The sequence below is a fragment of the Nicrophorus vespilloides genome, unplaced genomic scaffold (genome assembly GCF_001412225.1).
Source record: "Nicrophorus vespilloides isolate i.1.1-1 unplaced genomic scaffold, Nicve_v1.0, whole genome shotgun sequence".
NCBI lineage: Eukaryota > Metazoa > Arthropoda > Insecta > Coleoptera > Silphidae > Nicrophorus > Nicrophorus vespilloides.
Genome location: NW_017097524.1, coordinates 79,517 through 102,837, shown reverse-complemented (window position 1 = coordinate 102,837; position 23,321 = coordinate 79,517). Strand labels below are relative to the sequence as shown.

The window sequence follows — 23,321 nt, the reverse complement described above, 5'->3', positions numbered from 1 at the left end:
CCGTGGCTTAGAATCTGCAGTTTGATGAAACCAAACTGTTAATTATCACAAGATGAAATTAGTATTGTATCATACTGTTTAAAACACTTTTGAAAGATATGTAATATCAACATAATAAATGTATGTGTCAATGTACATATTTGAAATGTCTATCAATTCTGTTAGACTCAAAACTTATTAAAATAATTTTATTATTTTCCTAACACTTTAGTTTTTGGTCATACATATAATGTATTAACACTAACGATAGGTATAAAGCAAAATAATTACAATCTCATAAAGTTTGTAAGTTTACAATTTTTTGGTGGGCAGCATTTGTTTGGACACTGCATGCGGTCCGCGGATTTGTGAAACCTGATGTACAGCTTTATATAGAAAGTAATTGCAGCAAATATAGATAGCGTAATATTCTTATGAATGCATAAGAAGTATAATCTGTTGGTCAATTGGAATAAACAAAGTATGAATAACAACGAATTGGAAAATTGTCCGTGACTCTTATTCAATATATTTATAAATTTACTATGTCTCATCCAATTACTGAGTAAAATTATACTTGGTCATTTGGAATTCCACTGTTTAGTTTTTAAAATAGAGATAATGAATTTCATTAGTACGTGTCAAAAGTGTAGAGCATTGTTTTTATAAATAAAATATGTAATTACAAAAATCGAATAAAATATTTATTTTATACCAAAGTCTATATAATTCCTTATGTTTATATGTATATAAAAATGTTTTGCACGTTGAAAAATGCTGTAAAAATGAAATGAAAACTCGTGTGATCCTTAAAAATTATATTTCATACTGTTCATTTCATAGATTTCATATACATACAACGGATTAACAATTATCAATAACCACCATCCTTTGTTTACGTTGATAATAACAAAATTAATTCGCTAATGGATTGTATGGAGTGTTTCGGTGTGTAAAAGTGAACTTGTAAACGAAAACGATTACAGTACAAAATATAGCTTCCCAAAAACGCCCCTTAGTCTTCCAAGAAGAAATAGTTTCCTGCACGTTTCTGCTCCACGTCTTTAACAGAGGCCTGCTTGTTGATACGTGGACGGAAATTGTTGGGATCCCTACGGAAGGTGATACCCAGTAATTCCAAGAAACGATTCATTCCGTTCAGAAGAGTCTGCGGGGAATGAGCCACGGTGTCTACACCTGGTTGACCCTCGAAAACGATAACACGATCTGCCAGATATGTAGCCATGATGAAATCGTGCTCGACTACGAATCCAGTCTTCTTGGCGTGCAAAATGAAACGTTTAATTACTTTAGCTGCGACCAAACGCTGTTCGGAATCCAAGTATGCAGAAGGTTCATCGATAAGGTACACGTCAGCAGGTTTACCCAAACATAGAGCCATAGCAACACGTTGCAATTCACCACCAGAAAGGTTCTGCACTTCTTGATCAATAATATCATCGATTTTCAGCGGTTTCATAACATCGGCCACAAACTGCGGATGAATGTAAGCATCCCTAATTTTCTCATGCAACAATTGCCTGACAAGTCCTTGAGATTTGGGACTGATCTTCTGCGGCTTATATGAAATGTGCAATTGCAAGAGGTCACCGGATCCCTCATCAGGTGCCAAGTTTCCGGCTAACATCCTAATGAAGGTTGTCTTTCCGGTACCATTTTCACCCAAAAGTACCAGGATTTCGGAATCAGAAAATTGCCCTGACCTCACCTCCAACTTGAAGGTTCCCATTTGCTTTTTCATGAGAGGATATTCATAATGGTTCATACGCTTAACTTCCTCTTCGGAAGCTGACTCGGACACTTTGAATACTAACGATTCATCCCTGAAACGCAAATTCTCAGTTGGTACGAAACCATCTAAGAATATGTTAATTCCTTCGCGTACGGAGAAAGGCATAGTAACTACTCCATAGGCACCTGGTACACCGTACAAACAACAAATGAAATCAGACAAATAATCCAAGACACTCAAATCGTGCTCTACGACGATAACAAATTTATCGATTTGCATCAATGATCTAATAGTTTGAGCAGCCTTTAGACGTTGCTTGACATCCAAGTACGAAGAAGGTTCATCGAAGATCAGAATATCTCCATTCTGAATGCACACCATGGCACATGCAAATCTCTGAAGTTCTCCTCCAGATAAAGCGGAAATTTCACGATCCTTAATATGTTGCAAATCTATCAAATAAATATATGAAAATAATGATCATTATACAGAATATGTACTATTTACCTAAACTATCGCAGATTCTTTCCATATTGCCCAAATCGCATTTCCTTTTCAATAAATCGTTTACGGTACCCTTAACAGCTCTAGGGATCTGGTCGACGTACTGTGGTTTCATAAGAGCCCTAAGATCGTCTTCTAATATTTTAGTAAAATAATTCTGCAATTCGCTACCCCTGAAATGGCTGAGGATTTCGGTCCAGTCTGGAGGATCGGTGAAACGTCCCAAATTCGGCTTTTGTTTACCAGCTAGAATCTTCAGCGCAGTCGATTTACCAATACCGTTGGTACCCACCAGTCCCAACACTTCGCCAGGACGAGGGATTGGCAGCCTATGCAGCTTGAAAGAATTTTTACCATAACGGTGGGTAGTTTCGCGTTCCAAATTGCTTGGTAAATTAATAATGGTAATAGCTTCAAAGGGACATTTCTAAAAAAAAAAACATGTTTAAAATTACATTAATTGAATTCTAATGCAAATTATACCTTGACGCAAATACCACAACCAATGCAAAGCTCTTCAGAAATAGAGGCTATTTTGCTGTTAGGTGACACCTCTATACACAGTTTGCCCATCCTGACCACAGGGCATGATTTCTTGCATTCTTGCCTGCATCTTTTCGGTTTACACTTGTCAACATTGACAATAGCAATACGGGTTAGTTTGTCTGTTTCTTCAGTCACCTTTCTTCGTGACATGGTCCTAAAAAAATTATATTACATATGAATTTACAAACTGCAACAAATTTAAATTAATGACAGGCTTGAAATTAGGCGCAGATCTGTTCAACATGCATAAAATCACGTTTCAATCTGCAGCAATTATTCAATAGTTGAGTAATAGGTTTATAAATTTGAAGCAAAGACAACAAATTTAACGGAACTAGAACATTTTTTCCACTCTCAGAATGCAAATACTTCTTAACATTTAGGTCATAACCTACAAACGGAAGCGAAAACATATGTTCTTCTAATTGCAGTACAAAAGTGACAAGTATTTTATCATAAATATGAAAATAATAATGGGATAAGTGTATTTACGAATCGAGTTATGTACATACCCAATGTTTTAATTGGTACAAATGATGGAAATCTGCACTGGATTCACAAGCACTCGTCAACTAACAACCGGCCATGAGGAAAAGAAGTTGTCAGAACTGTCCTGTCAAAACACTTTATGCATGTGAAGTTGACCAATAAACAATACTTCAAAAAATAATTACCTCATTTTTTATTATCAATAATATTATATTCTTAAAGTACATTAATATTACATCTGCATAACAATATTTCTAAAATAACTAAAGAAAGGATATATTTATCATTGCAACCATCAAAACTTAACTTCAGTACGACTGGTTGCGCATAATTAATTACTGTGGGTCTATATCGCAAGCCCGACAACCGAAATACCGTCTATAGAAATCCCGACTATATCAAAATCTCGACAAACATAATCCCGACTATATCAAAATCCCGACTGTATCAAAATCGCGACTATATTGAAAATTTCTACAATAACATTTTTAAATGATTTCGGAGTGTAGTCAGTCACCTTGTGCTACATTTTAATTTTTAATAACAATAAATTATTATTAATTTATTTGATTTTGTTGAATTATTCATAATAAACCTTAACATTATGAAATAATCTCAAATACAATTAGATTATTAATTGTTATTAATTATTATTAATAACAATTTAAAAGTGACTACGCTCCGGAATAATTTAAAAATGTCATTGAAGACATTTTCGATATAGTCGGGATTTTGATACAGTCATGATTATAGTTGTCTGGATTTTAATATAGTCGGGATGTTCATATAGTCAGGATTATGGTTGTCGGGATTTCGATACAGTTGGAATTTCAAAAGTCTGGAATTTGATTGTTTATAAGCTGCATTATTTATGTATTTCGAGCTACAATCCAGCGCTCTACCAACTGAGCTATCGAAGGTTCGATTTGTCTTTCCTATGATTTTATAGAACCCTTGAATAAGTACAAAGATCTGGCCTGACGTAATTATGTCGACACAGGCTAAGTGTATCATACGAGGTGAAAGCCTCCAGAAAGAATGAAGAAGATTATTTACATAATATTCTATTAATTTGAACTTTTGAACTGACTTTAAATTTGTTTGTTTCCCTTAGAAAGAATCTATTTCATTATTATTTGGTTTTGAATATAAGCAATTGTTGTGTTTTCAATAAACTTATTATATTTTAAACGAAATACAAATCTTCTCTTAACAATTGAAAGAATACTGATGCTTTTATTCAACAGACTAATTATGTAGTGCACTGGTCCCCAACCGGTGCACCGGTCCGCAGATCAAATGGTATCGATCCGCGGATCAAATGGACTTTCCATGGATGAGATGTTATTTATATGAGATGTTAGATTCTGAAACCATTATTTTTTTTTTTTGCAATTTTCGCATTATTGAGTTGCGTTTTTAAAAAACGCCCAATGTAAATACTATTTCATATTTAGAATCTTATTTTAAATAAAAAAAAGTCCTTGTAGTGGTCCGCGGGATTAAAAATTTTGGGTTTATTGGTCCGTGAGGTCAAAAAGGTTGGGCAGCGATCCCGATGTAGTGTATTCAAAACGAAATAATTGTTATAATAGAAGAAAAATAATATTTAACATTTGAAGCAAACGCTATCACGTTGCAATGATTCATGTGGTTTGTTATTTCATGTCCGTTATTATTTATGTTATTATATAGTTGTTTAATGCTTACAATAAATATTGTATTTTTTTTAAATAAACACTCGTTTACGGGGGCAACGTACTATATTTCAAACTCGAAACAACTATAATATAATATTCTCGCTTATACATCGTCTTCTAGTAATTCAAAACCAAATATACAAAAATTGAACAAATTTTGTTCGTATTGTTAATAGTGATGACTAAATATGATACCAATTCTGGAAATCAGTTATTTATATAATAATAATTAGTTCGTAGTGCTGGCAGAAACAAATATTAAAAACACTCTACAGACCGACATTCCTTTACAATAAATCAGTACCAGTCAAATAAGCATTTATTCATCATATATTACGTATTATGATCATCAAACAATACGAACCATACGATCTAATAATATGATAATTAATATTAGTGAACATAAAATACTCTTTAATTGCCAACCATGAACCTTGTTCAAGGTGCTTGTATTAAAATATATCCAATTAATGATATTCACTGACTTGAAAATACTCTTTTTGAATAAAATAAACTTGTAAAAAGTTGCTGACTAACATAGATGGAAATAAAATACTTTATTAAAAATTGAAATGAAGCCATTATTAAGTAATTAGTAACTTATATGTAAAATACAAATTTAGTTACTAATACTTAATTTTAGAATACTTATACCTTGCATAATATGGATAATCGATTCCGCAAATATCCCGGACTGTATAAAGTGAAAAAAATGATAATTTTGATATTTTCGAAGCTCTACTATTCTATATTTAAATATTAAAAAAATAAAAAAATAAAAACAATATTTGGTTAAGTCACAAAATTACTTTTATTTATATGTACATATAAATAAAAGTAGTCTATGTTTTCTATTAGTTTCAAAGAATAATAAACATTTTATTTAAATATATGTTTGGTCCAAATTTCCATATAACTGCATAATATTTAAATACGAATTTTAGGTTGAAATTGAATCATCGCAGATTGCTTAAATTTAGAATGCATATTTATGCATTCGGTTTAAAAATATATATGAATGCACGAAAGCAATTGAAAGTTGAATAAACGAACGAGGCGTGCATTTCAGCTACAAATTGGTTTTAATTGAATTTCCGTTTCTGTGTTAACTACATCTTCGAAACATTAATCATGTTTCTATATAATTTAAACTTTATATATTTTATTTATAAATTATTCAACTGAGGTAAAATATTAAGGTTATATCGTTAATTCTAAATATAAATAAATACTAAAATCTAACTATAGTGTTAAAACATACAATACTAAACTGAAGTCCCAAAATTTATGATTATGATTCATTGATTAAGCGGTGTGTATATGTTAGTATTTCTTTTTTTGTAATTCTTCGGAACGCGATATTTAAAATTCTTCGTAATCTGCCTGATGATGTTTCTTCTGGTGAAAGGCGGTTTACGAAACATAGCAAACTTGAGCATTCTAATTTACATCAGGCACGTACTATGATTCATTTCAGACAATCTCATAAAATAATATTTGACGTGATAGCACTTATGCTTCAGGCGTATTTTGATTGAGAGCAGTTTACAGTTTATTCAATTACATTTATACTATAACATCTTCAAGTTACATTAGTAAAATTGCAGTCAATAAAAAATAAAGTAGAGAAAAAGTAAATTTAGTTGTACACATCATTGATGCACTAAAAGTACGCGTTTGAGTAAGATGGTATAAAAACTTCCAGTCGTTAGCTTAATATAGTTTTTCTATTTCGATACATTACAATCAAAACTTTTTTTTATTGATATTCTTTAATTTGGGAGAGAAGAATTTCTGCCATATGTTAATAAAATAAATGAATTATGAGAAAAACTCTAATTAAGAATTATGCATTTAATTTATTTCACTCAATTGAAAGCTTCCTTTTTATAATTAAATTAACGTATGTTTATCGCTTCTGCAAGAACATAATCTTAATTAGTCATGGTATCCGGGCAGTTAATCCATTTTTTGTTATGTTTCCGCTCTTTATATTTTATCTCTTATATTATAAATTTTATTTTGTAAGATGAATTATCGTAATGTAAAAATAAATGTTTCTTAATAATAATTAAAAAATACCTCACAAATACAGAAAAATAATGCATGCTTATAACAATCATATTTTAAAGTTTAATTAGTGTTGTAAAAAGTAAAACTTTCATAACAGACGTAGTTTTTACATTATAAAATAAAATAATCGGTAACATGCAAATAACGTTTTTAATAAATCAGTTAATTTCATAGAAATTGTAATTTTCTTTGCAAAATGTCCAACTGGTTCATTGTATTTAAAACATTATTTTAATATGTGTTAAATTTTATTGGGTCTAATTTGGGACAAATAATTTAATTAAGAAGTAACAAATAAAAATACCAAATTGTGTTATTTATCTCATTTCGTGATAAATAGACATATTTAAGAATAGTTAAAATTTGTATATCTAGTTGATATTGAACATATATAAAATACAACATTTTTTATGTATTTATATTTATTTAGATCTCTTTTAGCAAAATGTAGCAACTAAAACTTTAATATAATTATAGGGCTTTAATAGAATACTTTTTGAATGCAATATTTAAAGAGTATATTTTAATAATGTATTAAAACGAATTGTTTTTTTCTGGAAAAGCTACTGAGTACGGTTCTGGCTTAGGTAATTTAGCTGAGTGCGCTGGTTACGAAGCCTTGTTCCATAGTAGTGCGCAAACGCTACTTTAGTTGAGTAAGTTGAGTGAGTGAATGAGAGAGAATGGAGCCAACGTCAGTGGTCGAGCTTATTTTTTTCTGCATCCCCGAGATGACTAATGCCGACGACAAAGAGGAGATGCAACCATGATTATAGTGTAAACAATCCGTACAGTATGCAGAGAAGTCAGTAGCCTGAGCCGAATTCCATTGCGAATAACGTGCCAACAATAAAGTAAAGGTGGATGGATAATTGGAAAACGGCGTAAAAGTCCTAAAAATATATGATTGTTTTATTTGTGATAAGTCTGTGATAAATGATAGTAGATAACGAGTGTCTGTTTGTCCGTGTTGCATTTGCAAAGTGACTCATATACATTCAATTCATTAGTGTTATTGTGGTCAATGGCCTAAGGATAAAATGAGTGCACCAACGCCAGCTCCGAGGAAGGTGGAAGGCAAGAAGCCCATACCAGCTCCACGAACTTTAATCCCAATTCAGACTGAGCAAACCTCGAGCGAGTCCAGCTACGAGGAGCAAGAACCGATGGATGGAAAGACGACGTTCAGCAGAAAAGTACGATCCATAAGCAATGTGTCCAAACAGCTCGCCGACGACATCGGAAGCAAAATGCAGGAGACCGTTGAATCCACCAGGCAGAGTATGCGGAGGATTACCAAGAGGTTTACGACCAACTTCTCGGATGAATCAGAGGTGGAAGGTGCTTCCCAGATGGAGTACGTCGAGAATGAGGACCTAAACATGTTCAATTCCATACATTTCGATTCGCCCCTGCGGACTCCAACATCGCCTATCTATTCAAACACCTCTGAACCAGATGAATATTACGAGAGACCACCTCCGACCTATCCACCACCTCCATTAAGGGAAGAAGTCTACGATCAACCACAGTCTTTGGCTTCGGGCAGTACAAATAGCTCAGAAGGTGGTGCGACGAAGAAAGTTCACGAGAACTATGAATCGGTTTATCCTAGTTATCCTTACAACAGTGATTCTGAGAGCTGTGTGGATATGACGGCAGGTACCTTAGACAGAAGTGTGACATTGTCCAGGTCAGAATCTTGGGTCTTGTATGATTCAGTGCAAGAGCCTGTCTACAACAATGTTGACAATACACCAGTTCTACCTGCTGTGAAAGAAGAAATCCCATCACCTAAACTCTTCATGAGAAATAATTCCTGCTACGAAAATCATTCAATAACGTAAGTTCTTTTGATTATTTACCTATATAAATATTAATGAAATAATCATTATCTATAACTCAAAAGGTTACATGTGTTTATCAAACAAACACGTCAAAAACATCTAATGGTCGTCCTTCGCTCGATTTATTACTTTGTTTTAAATGTCATAGCTGTTGATAGGAAGTAAATGTATAATGAATACAAAAGTATTCGCCTTGATGCCGCAAACGTAACGTTCTTGAAACATTGTACCTATATCTATTTGAAGTCATTATCAACTCTGGAGCACTTGCATAACAATCAATTAAAATTAATCAATCGATGCTCCATTTTAAACGAACATCAATCTTGCTATTTATAATAGATATCGGGAAGCAAATGATATTTATAGAAATTGAACGGTTCAATTCGTTTCGTGAATTATTCTTCCTTAGCAATTCGAAGGACGAACAACATGCTTTCTCTGAATATACTCGATATTTGCCAGAGGCATCCAGCGTTTAACAGACTTATTCTTTGTTACCTGCACATAATGAATCTCATAGTCTCATTCACATTCTTATTGAAAACATTGTTTAACTGCATTTATTATATTATAATAAAATTAGATTATTATTGATACATAAGTACAGTGGAACCTCACTTAACGAGTTTAATCCGTTCCAAAATTTCCGGATTTTTAGTCGTATATTGAAACATATTAAAAAATACACATAATATGTATACACAAGTTTTAAAATGATGTAGCAGGCGCGCAATCCGGTACTTTTCTTCACATAATTTGATAAAGAAAAAACAATGAAATGTGACATTTTGATTACATTATTTTACAATCTATCGAAATATCATATTTTATTGCAAATCTTATATTATCTATAGTTTGAAATCTACAACGGATTTAAATTAACGGTGATGGGTATTAGATAGATAAATGCAAATAATTGTTTAAAAAATATATTAATGAAATGGCAACGCGACATAATTTGAGATAAACTAGTATTTTGCATATACATTTCGTATTATTTTAGCTTTTATTTAATTACTAAACATGTGTAAACAATACATAATAAATTATTTCTTTAATTGTTATCTTCATTGTATACTTGTGATTATTATTTTTTAATTGTTATGACAAAATGATTCAATGTTATATTTGTTAGTATTTTCCATATTTGTAATATACCATTTCCAGTATAATATTCTTTACTAGTTTCCAATCTATTTAAAATATATAAGTAAACATAATGTTATTAACTGATGTAAACAGTATATTTACAATAGTAAAAATGTATTTATCCAGAATAGTTCTCAGAAGATATAAGTTTCTGTGCGGTACTTATACTTAATATATACAGTTGCTCGATAACAAGTTATGTGAAAAATGTTCTAATAAAAGTAACTGAACAGAACATAAAATAAAGCAAATTGAAACCGTAAACATTATTTTAGATTGTAAAAAATAGTTCGCATTTTCTGTAGAAATTTGTATATAATCTTGTATATATGCAGATTTTATTCTATTTTTGAATTCTCAAAATAACAATAAATTTCTATTTTTCGATATTATTATAATTATAACGATTCTATATTTCATTTGCTCATATGTAAAGATTTTAATATTTGTAAACTTGACAGGTACCGCACATGTAAACTATTAACCAAAAACAAGTTCAAATCAAAAATACCTCATTTGTCAAAGAAACCAGCCTATTTTATAAAGGGAATCATCCGACGCTTCACATGATTTATGATTGCAACTTTCTAAAAACAGAATTCTGATGCCAAAGAGACAAAGGTCGATATCCCTTTGGCCAGATGTTATCTATTTACATGTTTTTTTTGGTTTTACTGTAGTTTTATTGTCTTTTGGTCAATGGACTATTCTAAATTCAGAATTCTGAAGATATTCGCTGAAGGAATTATATAAATTGCATTATGTTAGGTTCTAGACATTTTTGCTATTCGTATTTTTTATATAAATTGTTTCTGCATGTCTATAAATACGGATTTAAGTGGATTTGTTGCACGTATGAATACTAAATGTAATAAATTATGTTCGTACTAGATAACTTTTTTCATTACAATAGAATTGTATTGTATAGAATTGAGATTTTTTTTGTATAAATCTAGAAAAAACTGTTTTATACTTGATAATTTCAAAACAATACTTCTAATCTTATCTCAATGTTCATATCTATTGACAGTTTTGATGTCTTGGACATATAGCATCTTTTAAAGTATTTCAAACATTTACAAAACTACATGTAATTTCTAGAAAATAATGTAAACATAATTACTACTGATAAATGTGTCTATGTTTGATGATGCTGACGAATCTTTGAATTCAATAAATGTTTAGACCTTGGCAATTCCAAGAATTATTATAATTGTAAAGTATAACCGACATTTTGCCGACAAAGTAATAAAATACATTGGCCAGAGAAAATAATACAAGAATATTTTTAAAACTTTAAATATTTAGGTTTTATTTAATTAAAAAGTCAGCAACCCATTATATATTATATTAATATTTTAAAGACTTATGTTTGTAATTGTAAAATAGAATAGAGCTATTGTTATTAGTTCTGTGAGTAAATTATTATATTCACACATTGGTATCATAATTTTCACAGTTTCGACAATAGGAGCGTGGTGACTCCGAGCGTATTGATGGAATTCGATCCACTACAGAATAACAATGATGCAGCCTCCATGACGGGAAGAAGCGATTTGAATGAGCTGGAGAAATCGCTTCAAGGTGAACTTTACGGTAACATTAGCATAGACAACATCAGTTTATTCGACGAAGCCAGTGACGAAGAAACGTACATTAATCCGCCGCCTCCTCCACCTCCTATTCGATTCGACTCTTTGTCTGAAGAAAGCCAATCTAACAATGAAAATAGTCGAACCAATTGGTTTATAGACGGAGACCATGTGGAGACGACTAAGAGCGAAGGACGGGCGCATGCTTGGCTAAACAAAGCTCAGAACTTGTTGAAGAAAGCACCGGAAATAGTTGAGCTGGTGAAGGGATTTAAAAATAAAGATAATGTTATCCAAAGGCCGACATTATCTCCCAGAGGTATCATACAACAAAAGGGTATGCTATACAAGATCACAAGTGGTCCTGTTGAGGATCTATTCGGGGAGTTCAGCAGCAGATGGTGCGTTCTGCAAAGCGGAACTTTTATAGCATACTCTGATACCATGTCGGATAACATTAAGGAGAATATACCTATGGATTCCATAATTAGTATTCAAATACTGCAGGAGCAGAAACACAAGCACAAATGCGAAAATGAGGAGCTCCACTCCTTCGAGCTAAACGTCGCTGGTAAATTACGTGATAAACATATATTTGGTACAAAAAGTTTCTCGGAGAGAAGAGTTTGGATGCAGAAGTTGTCGGAAAACTTGACGAGTCGGTTTCTTCCTAAAGTGACATCAGATTTCACGAGATTCGGATGGACTTACATGAAGGAAGGTCTGCACGGCCAATGGGTAGGAGCCTGGCTGGTATTAAGTAAAAGGGAATTGATATTTGCGAAAGATAATTTACCAACAAATACATTGGATCTAAGGAAAGCTCGGTGTTTCAAGTTGGAAGCTGTGCAAGATTTCAGCAACACCCCATCCACGACTGACAGAGGCCCAAATTTAGTTATCCACTTTACTTTCGGTACATACTACTTTCGAATGTGGACACAGAAGGAAACTAAAGTAAAACATATAATAAATTGTCTTTTTTTTCATAAATTATCATTTTTTTGTTTTGTTTTAAGGCCTGGTGTCGCATTATAAAATTATCTGCTCAAAATAATGGACCCAGTTTAGAGCAACAGCAACTGACTAAGAACAGTATTCCTGTTATTGTCGAAAAATGCGTGAACTTTGTGTATGTCTATGGAAGCATGACCGAAGGTATTTATCGACGAGCCGGAAGTAACTCAATCATTTCCGATATTATAACCTTGTTCCGAACGGATGCCTGGTCGGTCCAATTAACTCACAAATACAGCGTCCATGACGTGGCAACAGCACTGAAGCGGTTCTTCCGTGACCTGGTGGAACCGCTGATCGACAACAAGAAAATCGAATACTTGTATCAAGTATCTAGTAAGTGACAAGCAGATGAACGAAAACGTTTGTAATAATCGAGTACTTTGTAGAAGTTAAAGATAAGAATGAGAAAATTAGGATGTTTCGTAACATCTTCGATCAGTCCCAAGGCGAAGATGTCTCGGTTTCTATGAACACCACTAAATTCCTATTAGGCCATCTACACTTCATCAGCACTCAAAGCAACAAAAATCTGATGCACGTAGATAACTTAGCAGCAGTTTGGGCTCCAACACTGCTCCATCAAGATGTAAGTCTCATTATGAACGTCAGTTAATATCAATATTAACATGTTATTTTTAGGGAGGTGACAAAACTGGTAAAGATCATACTATCATTACCGAGTTAATCAGATTGTATAAAGATATCTTTCCTGAGGACAACAAAGAAATCGAACAAGAAATGAAAATGCTTTCGGTTCTTGAAAAATACAACCAGTCACCTCAAGGTGCTGTCAACGTTAAGTCCTCCGGTGATTTCCGCGTTTGGGTTTACGACTTTTCCAAGGAAGGCAAAACCCGTAATATTTTGGTATGGACAATTGTTAAATAGTTGATAATTTGTTTTACAAGTGTTTTCTTAGATCGGACCACATAAAACGGCGTACGAGATTATTTGCGAAGTCGGATTGGACTTAAAAATACCAGTCAACGAATTAGTGCTCGAAGAATCCGTGTTGAATGGTAGTTTGTGCAGACCTCTACATCACAAAGCGAAGGTAAATATTTGATAATGATTTGAATCTGTTTATTGATCCGATCTATTCATAGGTTTTGGATGTTGTGTTGAAATGGGGCTACTGGGATGACAACGATCGTAAAGATAACTGTTTGATAATCAACAAAATAAGTAAATATTTTGAAATTCTCAATAACAACTCGTTGCCATTACAAGCGGAGCTCAAGTTCGCCGATCACAAAAGCAAAAACATGAAACCGTTCATGTTCGAGTTCCTACAGGCCAAACTCGTACAATACAAAGATAAGAGTGTAAGTGTTAATCTCTTCGAGATTATTTAGATCTAATAACTAGTTTATATTTATAGTGTTCCAACAAACTGGATTCATGGAATATAGAGGATATAGCTTGGTACTTTGGTAATGAGGTCAAACGAAATGTACCGACCAAACACACAATAACTTTCCTGAGGAAAACCGATACACCTACACGTAGCAAATCCTCTCCGTGGTTTGGGAACGTTCTGTCCTGGAACGACATATCCTTGAGAGCCTTATGGTTGTCATCCATGTGGAATGCAGAGCATCCTAATGACATTATGCCGCCACCTCAGCACGTCAACCTCATGTCAGGGTGAAACACCCAGCAAGTCTGCAAACGAATTACGAAAATTGCCGAAATATGACGATCTTATTTATGATCCTGCAATATTGCCACTTAATTTGCAAGCAAACAATTATATTTTGCCATTTAATTATAGTTACCTACACTTATTAAGAGCATTCAATTTCGATTATCTTAAATATGTTTAAAAACTCCAATAAACACTATTGTTTAAAAGGGTGTCGCCTTATTTACCTTGTTATATGTTAAGCAATAAAACACAGATTATATAAATTTTAGTTTATTTGGATAACTTATGACAATAAGATCATAAATTAAAATAACAAAATAAAGAGATATTTATTGGACTACTATCACTATATTTCCTTATATATTAACCATTCAAGCTACTGGGCTTTTCAGTGAAACGAATGTACAATATCCAAACTTCAATAATTGTTATTTTCAGGGGATAGGGGAATATGTCTGATTCAAGTCATTTCAAACTAGAATTGCGCATTTTATATGAGCGCTTTGATCGATAAAGAATAACATCCTTGGTTTTCCTTAAATGTCCTGTTATGAAGCACCTAATGGAAACTAGAAAGCAAGGTTCTACCAGTAATAGAACTATATGTTAGTAAATTTTTTATAATTAATGATATGCTACAAAATAAACCCTGTGTTCTAATAGTCTTTTAAACATAATACGAAAAAAAAATAGATAAAAAGGACATTCATAAGGAATATAGGGAAATAATAGTAGATAATAAAATATAAAAATAAAATAAAACTTTGATGTAGGGGTGTTAAAAAATATATTTCATAGAAATATTCGGATACAAAGTTTGACAAAAAAAATAAAATAAAGTAAACGAAAAATAAAATGAAAATGTCTGCGATTTAGTATGTTTTGGAAATCTATGCTCTCGTCTGAAATTTAAGAGTACGCCCCCAAATTTTATAAAAATTTCAGCAATAACTAATTCATGTCTGAACAAATATATTTACAATGCAACAATGAAAAAAGAGAAAATAAGAATCTATAAAAAAAATATATATGCACCGTAAAGATAGGTTTTTAAGTTGTATCGCACACACACACACACGCGATGCGAGTATTCATTCATTCATGGTTATATTTGTTTATCTTCAAAATTTTTACCGAAATTGAATTTCTCGTAAACACGAATCTCTTTTAAATATTATATTGGTATATACAATAAACATAAAGGTAATTTACGATTAATAAAAACATGATACAACCTTTAAATCAAATTCCGTATTAACTTTTGCTTTTATAAATATCTATATGTATATATATAATTAATTATTTATTATACTTTTATTTATTTTTTTTTGTTTTTCTTTTCAATATGATTTTAAAAAAAATTGGAAAGTTCTCCCAAACTGATAAATTATACCTACTAAAATTGAATAATAATATTACAATAATAATTCTTATATAAACGTTTCTTTATTCCTCATCACACGATAAAAAAATAATTTAGCGAAAAAAAAATAACTATGGTAAAAATAAACTAATTAAACTGATGTCAGTTGATTAAAAAAAAAGAAAATCAATTGTGTCAGCGAAAAATAAAAGTAATAAAAACGAAGCAAGTATGGAATTGTAACTCGAGTAATAAGTAAAAAAAAGTAATATGGAGTTCGAAATAGCAAGAGTAAAATATTATCGCACATAATCACACAAAAAAGAATTATATGAAAATCTACGGATAATATTTTCCTTCTTAGATATACAAATACACATTTATACAGAACGAAAGAATAGGTTCCTTATGATTCATTAGTTTAATCCAAATATGGATAAATAACCGTTGTTTCGACTTTTCAGCGCCAAAAAGACCCGACTCGTGAACAAAATTAAAACGTACAACAAATTTCATATATATACAGCGTGTTTCCTTTTCGAAGTTTCTTTAAAAATATAGTTTGTTTGTTTTGTTAATGTTTTTGTTGTGTTTTTTTTTAATGACAAAACAAGGAAAAATGCACTCGTGATCTTGCATTTCATTGATTTGCGTTCACTTGCTGTAATGGGTATACATACATGAGAGTCAAGGAAGTCGGGCTGTTGCTGTCGGGACCTGAAAATATACTTGAAACACTTCCTACTTCATTTTTATCACACAAAAAAAACTAAAAAGATTCCAACGCGCAACGAATGCATGTAACGGAAAATGAAATTAAGTACTATATAATAAGTGCAACTATAAACTTAAAAAAAATCAACGCGAGCGACTTTCTCGCATAACTTTACTTTTAACTTTTTTTTTTGGAATCTTTCGTAATACTAACGAGAAATATCACTTTACCAATGTCTTACATTTGGTGTTAGTTTTGATGTGGATGTCGCTCTAAGCATGGCTGGATGCGACGGTGGGCGGCATCATCATGTACAAACAGCCTGTGTTGTGCTGTCAGCAGATTGAGGCATATTGGTCGATGATGAGTGCTCGTCAGTGAGACTTAAATTACTATTGGAGTCATCATTTAGAGATGCATTAGATGTATCTTCAAACTATAATAGAAAATAAATAAATTATTATTTCATGATTACTTATATTTATATTAAAATTGTTTTCTTTACAATTATAAGAAAAGATGACTTACCGATTGTGTTTGTACCTCCTCAGTAATCCTAGTCTTCTTTGGAACAGGACCTTCCGCAGACCCACCATCAGACGTCCGCTTCCTAGATTCGCTTCCATTTTTGACACTGGCATTGCTGCTCGTCTTCCTCTCGCGCTTCAGAATACTAGGTGATAAGTATTGTGATAATTGTTTCCTCTTCACATGCCTGGCTTCGAGTTTCATCCCCTCCTTCAACATCTTTATGTTAATTGCATGGCGATTCACGTTCTCCGTAAATTGCTGGATATCAAAAGTTAGATCGACATTGAGATTTTCTGTCTTTGCAAAATCCAGTCCAATGAACCAGAGACTGCATGTGTTATTTGAATCGCTCTGAGATTCTAGATGGCTGAAACTCTCTGGATTTATGTGCACCAACATTATGTGCGGATTCCTCTCTAAAGTACCTGTATAATATATAACATAATATTTAGAAAACCTGTTTCCTTTTTCACTAAAAAGAATATACTTACCAATAAGCAATCTTATTTTGCTCTCCACTAAACCTGACCATTCCAAGTGGTCATCTGGTGTTGGAGCGCTCACTAATAAAACTATAAAGTGCCTATATTTCATGAAGAATGGTGGAGGTTCAAACAGACGATCCCACCCATGAGCACCTAACATAATATCTTCAGTAATCTGAAGACCAGACTTAAATTCCTCAACCATAATGGATCGCGTTGAAACTGATACATTGAATGTTGAGTTTTGTTGAGGATATGCTGGAGTAATGATAGGCATGAGATGATACCTATCCTGAATATTTACCTATAACAAATAACAATGCGTTAGGAAGGAATGCATTAAAAGTTGTAAATAATACTAACCCTGGGATCCCAAACTGGAAAGCCGAGACTTATGCTTGACGGCTGTTTTAGCAAAACAGGTTGTGGCCACTTCCAACGTGAAAACACTAAGAAAAACTTATGCACAAGAATAGCAGGTGCTGCATTTGGATATAGCTGACAAGTACGCGCCACCAACATTGCCCATGAAACTCCTCCCAAATATCCCAAAACATTGCTGTATATGCCATGCTCTAAAAAAGAAAGTTGTTAATAACAAAATAGTTAGAATAAATAATTTGCTATTTACTTTTAGCCCACAATTTGATTGCTCTCAAAGCCAACCGAAAGTTATCAATATTTGGAACAAGCCTGAGAATCTCATCTGTAACACGACAGCCATTCAAACTTCTGACACATTTCTGGTCTAAGTTTTTAAGCAGCACATCATCTTGCAGATCCATGGTATCTGAAATTTCTTTGATAAGAAGACGTGCAAAAAGCATGTCAATCTCTATTCCATCAAAGTTCATTTTTATAACTGGTACAAACGCTTCTTCTACAGCCTAAAATTATTAATTATATAAATTGACAAAGCACCAAAACTGTTTACATACCCTCAATTCCGTCACTTCTGGTTGTTGTTTCAATAATTCAAAGAATGTACTAAAATAATCTTCTCTGTAAATATGTCTTGGTGCTACACACAAAGCATCAATATCAGCACCTTTATGATGCACCTAAAATTAAGAAAAACACATATGAGATCAATGAATTAATAATGGTGGAAATAATACTTACCCCTAAACGATAACTGCCAAATGTATAAATTTTACCACCCACATTCTCAGCCACATTTTCGGGCATATTCCTAGCAATAGACACTTCTTTAATCCATTGTTTTACTAATTCAAACAGTTTACTGAGTATCATCATACGGTGACCTAGCTCCTGTTCAGTTTCAAAAACATCATAGGGTTTAAGTGCTTCTTCTAGTTCAAGAGATTTCGCTATATCCTGTGGTTTTGGTAAAGCAATGGAAATTGCTGAGGTCATACCCAGTGTTATGGGATTTTGTTGCTGCTGTTGTTGCTGTGGTTGAGATTTTGCATTCTTCTTCTGTGTTGTGGACCACATCTTCCACCTAGATCTGCAAAACAAAATAATTAGAGAATGTGCTTAATAAGCAAAACAAAAGCATCAGCTTTAAACTATAGTTGCGTATCTCGTTGCGATATACATAAAAAAGACATGTATTTTTGCGATAACGCCTGTATTTGCCGAATCTGTAGAACTGCTTCGTGAATTATAATATTATTGAATGTATATGGATGGTGTTAACTTACTTTTAAAGAACGTGAGTAAACTGATGTTAATGCACTTATACTAACTAAAAAACTTTTGTTAATAACTTAACATGAACCAGGCAATGACACCAGGACTGGAATGACGTCTGCTGCGAGGACATCAAAGTATATAACAAGCTAACCAGGTTCACCAACCAAAAAAAACAAAACATACACTATATTTCATGTTGGCTAACCTGGACGACATCATTATAAACTCATTATTTACTAATTACAATGAATACAGGTATAATATTATGAAATTTCTATAAATAATAATATTACAATTGAAATTGTTTTGTTTTTAAAAGCGATATACAAATAAAAGTTTCCACTTGTATTATTATTAGAAGTTTAATATATTTTATATATTACTTTGATGTATTCAAATATTAATTTACATTATTGCTACTTTAACCCGTGTAATTTGTATAAAAAAATCGACAATTTTATTATTTAATATAGGCAACCCAATCATCAAATGTTTGTTTAACAATTTAAATCCTTATATCTCATGTTGGTATTACTATGACCATGAGGTAGAAAAATTAAGGATTTTAATGGTAGCTATTTGCATTTGTTAAAAAAAGCTATGATTTAGTTTAGCAATAATTTAGGCCTAGAGATTAGCAACATATCTATTAAGAGAAATGTGCTTCCAAGAAACGCATGCGGCTCTTCGTTGAATCAAGTGCGGCTTCCCATAGCTTCCATAAAAATTTTTGTTTTATTTTTTCCCCTTAACCGTAAAATGTACGCCGTTAAATTTTACCAGTTTTTCGTTAGATGTTACTATACTTTTTATTAATAAAAATATTTTGATAATATTTGAATTTTATTACTAAAATTTTGAAATAATTATTTTCTTCTTCATAATTATATTTTATACATTTGACTCGTGAAAATGTTTGTGTGGCTTTTTATAAAATATTTAAAATATTTTCAACAAACTTTATTATAAATGCAATTAATAAAGCAAACATTGCAAAAAGAGTAAAATAAGTAACAAAATATTTACAATGTAAGTATTACTTAGTGGATAAGTGATATGTTAAGTTCAAATTATTGTATATAAAAAAATCTTGTACGCACACACATACTTTCCAAGAGTATTTATCTGTAGAGTCTGTATCTTTACATACAAATAAACTTTGCGGGTCAGAGAAATGTATATATTTTGATGATCTAATCAATGTTTGGGATGAGGACACGGAGGAAGTAACTTTATTTAACGAGACATCGTGAATTTCGAGCTCGGAGGCCGAAGTTTCAGATGATACTATGAAAACTCTGAAGGAGTTTTGATATTCGCGGTGGTTAGAATTTCGCGATCCAGCGAATTCTACTTTGAAAATATGCCGAAAATGCTAAGAAAGTTGTCCTTCCGTTTAAGTTTTTTTCGTAAGGGTTAATTATTGGTATAAGATTAAATACTTACATTATTTCAACAATTATTATTATTTATTTTAGTTCTAGCAATAGGAATAATTTTATTTTCTGAACTGTTTTTGGTGCGTCATAAATTGATTCGTTCGGAAAATCTTTGTGACATATACAGTGGAACCTCGCTTAACTAGTTTAATCCGTTCCAAAATTTCCGGATTTTTACTCGTATAGTGAAACATATTCAAAAATACACATAATATATGTACACAAGTTTTAAATAGCAGGCAAGCAATCTGGGACTTCTCTTCTCATCGTCACTCGTTATGCGAAACGTCGCTCGTTAATTGAGTCATTTTTCTTACAATTAATTTTGCTTGTTATGCGAGGTTTCACTGTATTTCTTTATTTCGCAAATCAGATTAAAAAGTATACATTTTAAGTAAATTAAATTTAAAAAATAAAATTTTACAAATAATGGTAAAACTATCATAAAAAAAATATTTTAATTTTTAATACATTCAATTAATTAAATATACTATTGATTATTTAAAATAGTAAGTATATTATTTGAATTTTTTTGAATTATAGCAAAATTTGTGAAATAAACATGGAACATAGCAACGGGCCAAAATAAATAAATAATAATTAACTCCATTATTTAAATGAACTTCCAATATGTTAGTTTAATGAAATAAATGATTTAATTTTTTAATTTCTACGTATTAGTCTTTATAATTTACATTTGAAATTCATTGTAATTTTTGTATTTATAAATTGAAAAAATAAAATATCTCTATTCAAGAAAATATTTTTTCGCAGAAAAAAAGATTTTTAGTTTAGCAAGAAGTTATATACTTTCAGTTTGAACCCAAAAGTAAGGAAGTTTTTGGAATTGAATGAATAAAATATTCTTAGAAAACAAAGATTATGGAATTGCTATAAATCAAAAATTCAGTTGAAAATATAATAAAATAAGTGTACATAGCCAATGGCTAAGAGGTAATAAAATATGTTTCCCAAGAAAACGAAGAATGAACTTAGGGTTGAGTCCAAGAAATCTTATATTTTATGATGATTTTAAAAGGAAGAGAAAGTGGACACATGAAACGTAAATGATTTTCGGTATTTACATAATTTTATGAAACGTAAATTTCATAAATTTAATAATTTTATGTTTAATAATATTTATTGCAACAAATTATCAAAATATAAACTTAAAACAATAATATAATAACAAAAATAAAACTAAATTAAACTACAAAGGGCTATTTATAAAAAGTCTCTCAGCCAACATAAAAATATTAATGCAACATAAATTTATTACATATATATTTATTAATGTATAAATGATAATTGAAAAAAAAACAAAATTACTCATTACAACTATTCGCGCAAAATATAATTCTGGTCCCTTTTACAATTGTTTTATGTAGATATTTTTTATTAATATATAATAATAATTAAATAGCTAAACAAAAAATCAAAGTAAATATAAATTATTTAAATATACAGAAAGACAATAATTATTTATAAATAAATAAATTCATGCGACTAAAGGGCTATTGGCCTTATCGACTGTAACAATTTGTACAAACTTGTAATATCTATATGTTTAATTTTAATTAATTTTGTAGCTACAAAGAAAGGAATCTGAAACCTCATACATCCTTTAAAAATGTCTTAAATATTGACTCGAAAGTCATCCACTACCAAAGCGGTGATTATTCACTAAGTCATCAAAATATATTTTTTTTACTTATTTTTCTGAAAATGAATTGTAAGAAAACGCGACGCGACGTTTCGCATAATGAGTGATTATGAGAAGAGAAGTGCCGGATTGCGCGCCTGCTAAATCATTTTTAAAACTTGTGTACACATATTATGTGCATTTTTCACTATACGAGTAAAAATCCGAAAATTTTGGAACGGATTAAACTCGTTGAGCGAGGTCTCTTATATATAGTTTGTTTATACACTCTATTAACAATAACAATTATATTAATAATGGTTGGACACAACAACCTCATAATTATCTACTTTGTTTATAATTATATCAAAAAACATAAATATTGACTCGAAAGTTATCCATACTACCAAAAGTGTGATCATTCGCTAATTCATCAAAATGTTTTATTTTACATATTTTTCTTTTACTTGGTCTTTAAATGGCCTTCGGGATCGACATCATCTGTTATTATTTTATTATGAAACTTTGCAATTCGGCCAGCCAGTTGCTTATATCTTCATGGAAATTTCATGTTTTCTTTTTTAAGATCTTCATTACAATGATGATTATCATCATTAGAAATATTTCTTCTTTGTCATTGTCTTCGAACTGGTTTTGTTATAATTGGTTTCAAGAATATTAATATGTCGTGTCCCAGGGATGGAATTTTGGACACAGTGGAATATTTTCTCTTGTTGTCGTTGTGGAGTCTCAATAGTTGGAAATTTAATGAAATTCGTTTGGTTTTACATAACTTTATTCGTTACTTGGTCTTCTGCTGAGACTATGCTCGTCTTAGGGTTTTATGAGACTATGCTCCTTATATTAACGTTTTACTGACAATAATTTTAAATACTTATTCTAATTACAAAGTTAATTCTTATTAATACGAGGTGGGAGTTGTGATCGCGAGTAGGGTTTGCATATATTGATGATTAAGCGTTTCCACGGGAATCGGTCTTGGTGGTTTTGTTTATTATAAGACCGGGACAAATTCCTATGCATTTGTTTATATGAAAAAGATGATCGATTACGATTATACGTTTAACGATCATTAAGTGTTTATAATAAGGGCTTGAATTCGGAGTAAAGGTGTAGGAGTATCGATGGGAATGTTTACGCTTGGTCCCCTTTGTTTATATTAA

At 31.5% G+C, this 23,321-nt stretch overlaps 3 protein-coding genes across 5 annotated transcripts; 1 reads left to right on the top strand and 2 right to left on the bottom strand.

The window, feature by feature from the left end:
- Nucleotides 1-782: 782 nt before the first annotated feature.
- LOC108560331 (ATP-binding cassette sub-family E member 1) lies at nucleotides 783-3,406 on the bottom strand. The gene is made up of 4 exons (XM_017917829.1): nucleotides 3,295-3,406; nucleotides 2,720-2,936; nucleotides 2,240-2,663; nucleotides 783-2,184 (listed from the first exon to the last, which is right to left on the bottom strand). The coding sequence occupies exons 2-4, from the start codon at nucleotides 2,930-2,932 to the stop codon at nucleotides 995-997; spliced, it is 1,827 nt and encodes a 608-aa protein (XP_017773318.1). The 5' UTR covers nucleotides 2,933-2,936; nucleotides 3,295-3,406; the 3' UTR covers nucleotides 783-994.
- A 4,222-nt stretch (nucleotides 3,407-7,628) lies between these two features.
- On the top strand, nucleotides 7,629-14,509 carry LOC108560330 (arf-GAP with Rho-GAP domain, ANK repeat and PH domain-containing protein 2). The gene is made up of 8 exons (XM_017917828.1): nucleotides 7,629-8,887; nucleotides 11,503-12,592; nucleotides 12,655-12,988; nucleotides 13,042-13,241; nucleotides 13,295-13,522; nucleotides 13,575-13,709; nucleotides 13,762-13,980; nucleotides 14,037-14,509. The coding sequence occupies exons 1-8, from the start codon at nucleotides 8,085-8,087 to the stop codon at nucleotides 14,304-14,306; spliced, it is 3,279 nt and encodes a 1,092-aa protein (XP_017773317.1). The 5' UTR covers nucleotides 7,629-8,084; the 3' UTR covers nucleotides 14,307-14,509.
- A 1,341-nt stretch (nucleotides 14,510-15,850) lies between these two features.
- Nucleotides 15,851-19,208, bottom strand: LOC108560332 (poly(A) polymerase type 3). 3 transcript variants are annotated; one of them, XM_017917831.1, is made up of 9 exons: nucleotides 19,065-19,208; nucleotides 18,520-18,868; nucleotides 18,336-18,458; nucleotides 18,029-18,284; nucleotides 17,761-17,972; nucleotides 17,404-17,701; nucleotides 16,910-17,337; nucleotides 16,612-16,817; nucleotides 15,851-16,383 (listed from the first exon to the last, which is right to left on the bottom strand). In XM_017917831.1, exons 2-8 carry the CDS (start codon nucleotides 18,853-18,855, stop codon nucleotides 16,689-16,691), a joined length of 1,782 nt encoding a protein of 593 aa, XP_017773320.1. In that variant the 5' UTR covers nucleotides 18,856-18,868; nucleotides 19,065-19,208; the 3' UTR covers nucleotides 15,851-16,383; nucleotides 16,612-16,688. The 3 variants fall into 3 exon arrangements, with proteins under 3 accessions (XP_017773320.1, XP_017773321.1, XP_017773319.1); XM_017917832.1 differs by having other exon boundaries at nucleotides 15,851-16,394; nucleotides 16,623-16,817; XM_017917830.1 differs by having other exon boundaries at nucleotides 15,988-16,383; nucleotides 16,623-16,817.
- Nucleotides 19,209-23,321: the final 4,113 nt, after the last annotated feature.

What these genes read in the sequence shown, in the direction of transcription:
- LOC108560330 (XM_017917828.1), top strand. Translation starts at nt 8,085, where the DNA reads ATGAGTGCACCAACGCCAGCTCCGAGGAAGGTGGAAGGCAAGAAGCCC. An exon ending in CTCTACATCACAAAGCGAAG is followed by an intron (nt 13,710 to 13,761) that starts GTAAATATTTGA and finishes ATCTATTCATAG; the next exon opens with GTTTTGGATGTTGTGTTGAA. An exon ending in TACAATACAAAGATAAGAGT is followed by an intron (nt 13,981 to 14,036) that starts GTAAGTGTTAAT and finishes TTATATTTATAG; the next exon opens with TGTTCCAACAAACTGGATTC.
- LOC108560332 (XM_017917831.1), bottom strand. Translation starts at nt 18,855, where the DNA reads ATGTGGTCCACAACACAGAAGAAGAATGCAAAATCTCAACCACAGCAA. An exon ending in TTCCAGTTTGGGATCCCAGG is followed by an intron (nt 17,702 to 17,760) that starts GTTAGTATTATT and finishes TATTTGTTATAG; the next exon opens with GTAAATATTCAGGATAGGTA. An exon ending in CAAAATAAGATTGCTTATTG is followed by an intron (nt 17,338 to 17,403) that starts GTAAGTATATTC and finishes TATATTATACAG; the next exon opens with GTACTTTAGAGAGGAATCCG.
- LOC108560331 (XM_017917829.1), bottom strand. Translation starts at nt 2,932, where the DNA reads ATGTCACGAAGAAAGGTGACTGAAGAAACAGACAAACTAACCCGTATT. An exon ending in GTTGTGGTATTTGCGTCAAG is followed by an intron (nt 2,664 to 2,719) that starts GTATAATTTGCA and finishes TTTTTTTTTTAG; the next exon opens with AAATGTCCCTTTGAAGCTAT. An exon ending in AAGAATCTGCGATAGTTTAG is followed by an intron (nt 2,185 to 2,239) that starts GTAAATAGTACA and finishes TTTATTTGATAG; the next exon opens with ATTTGCAACATATTAAGGAT.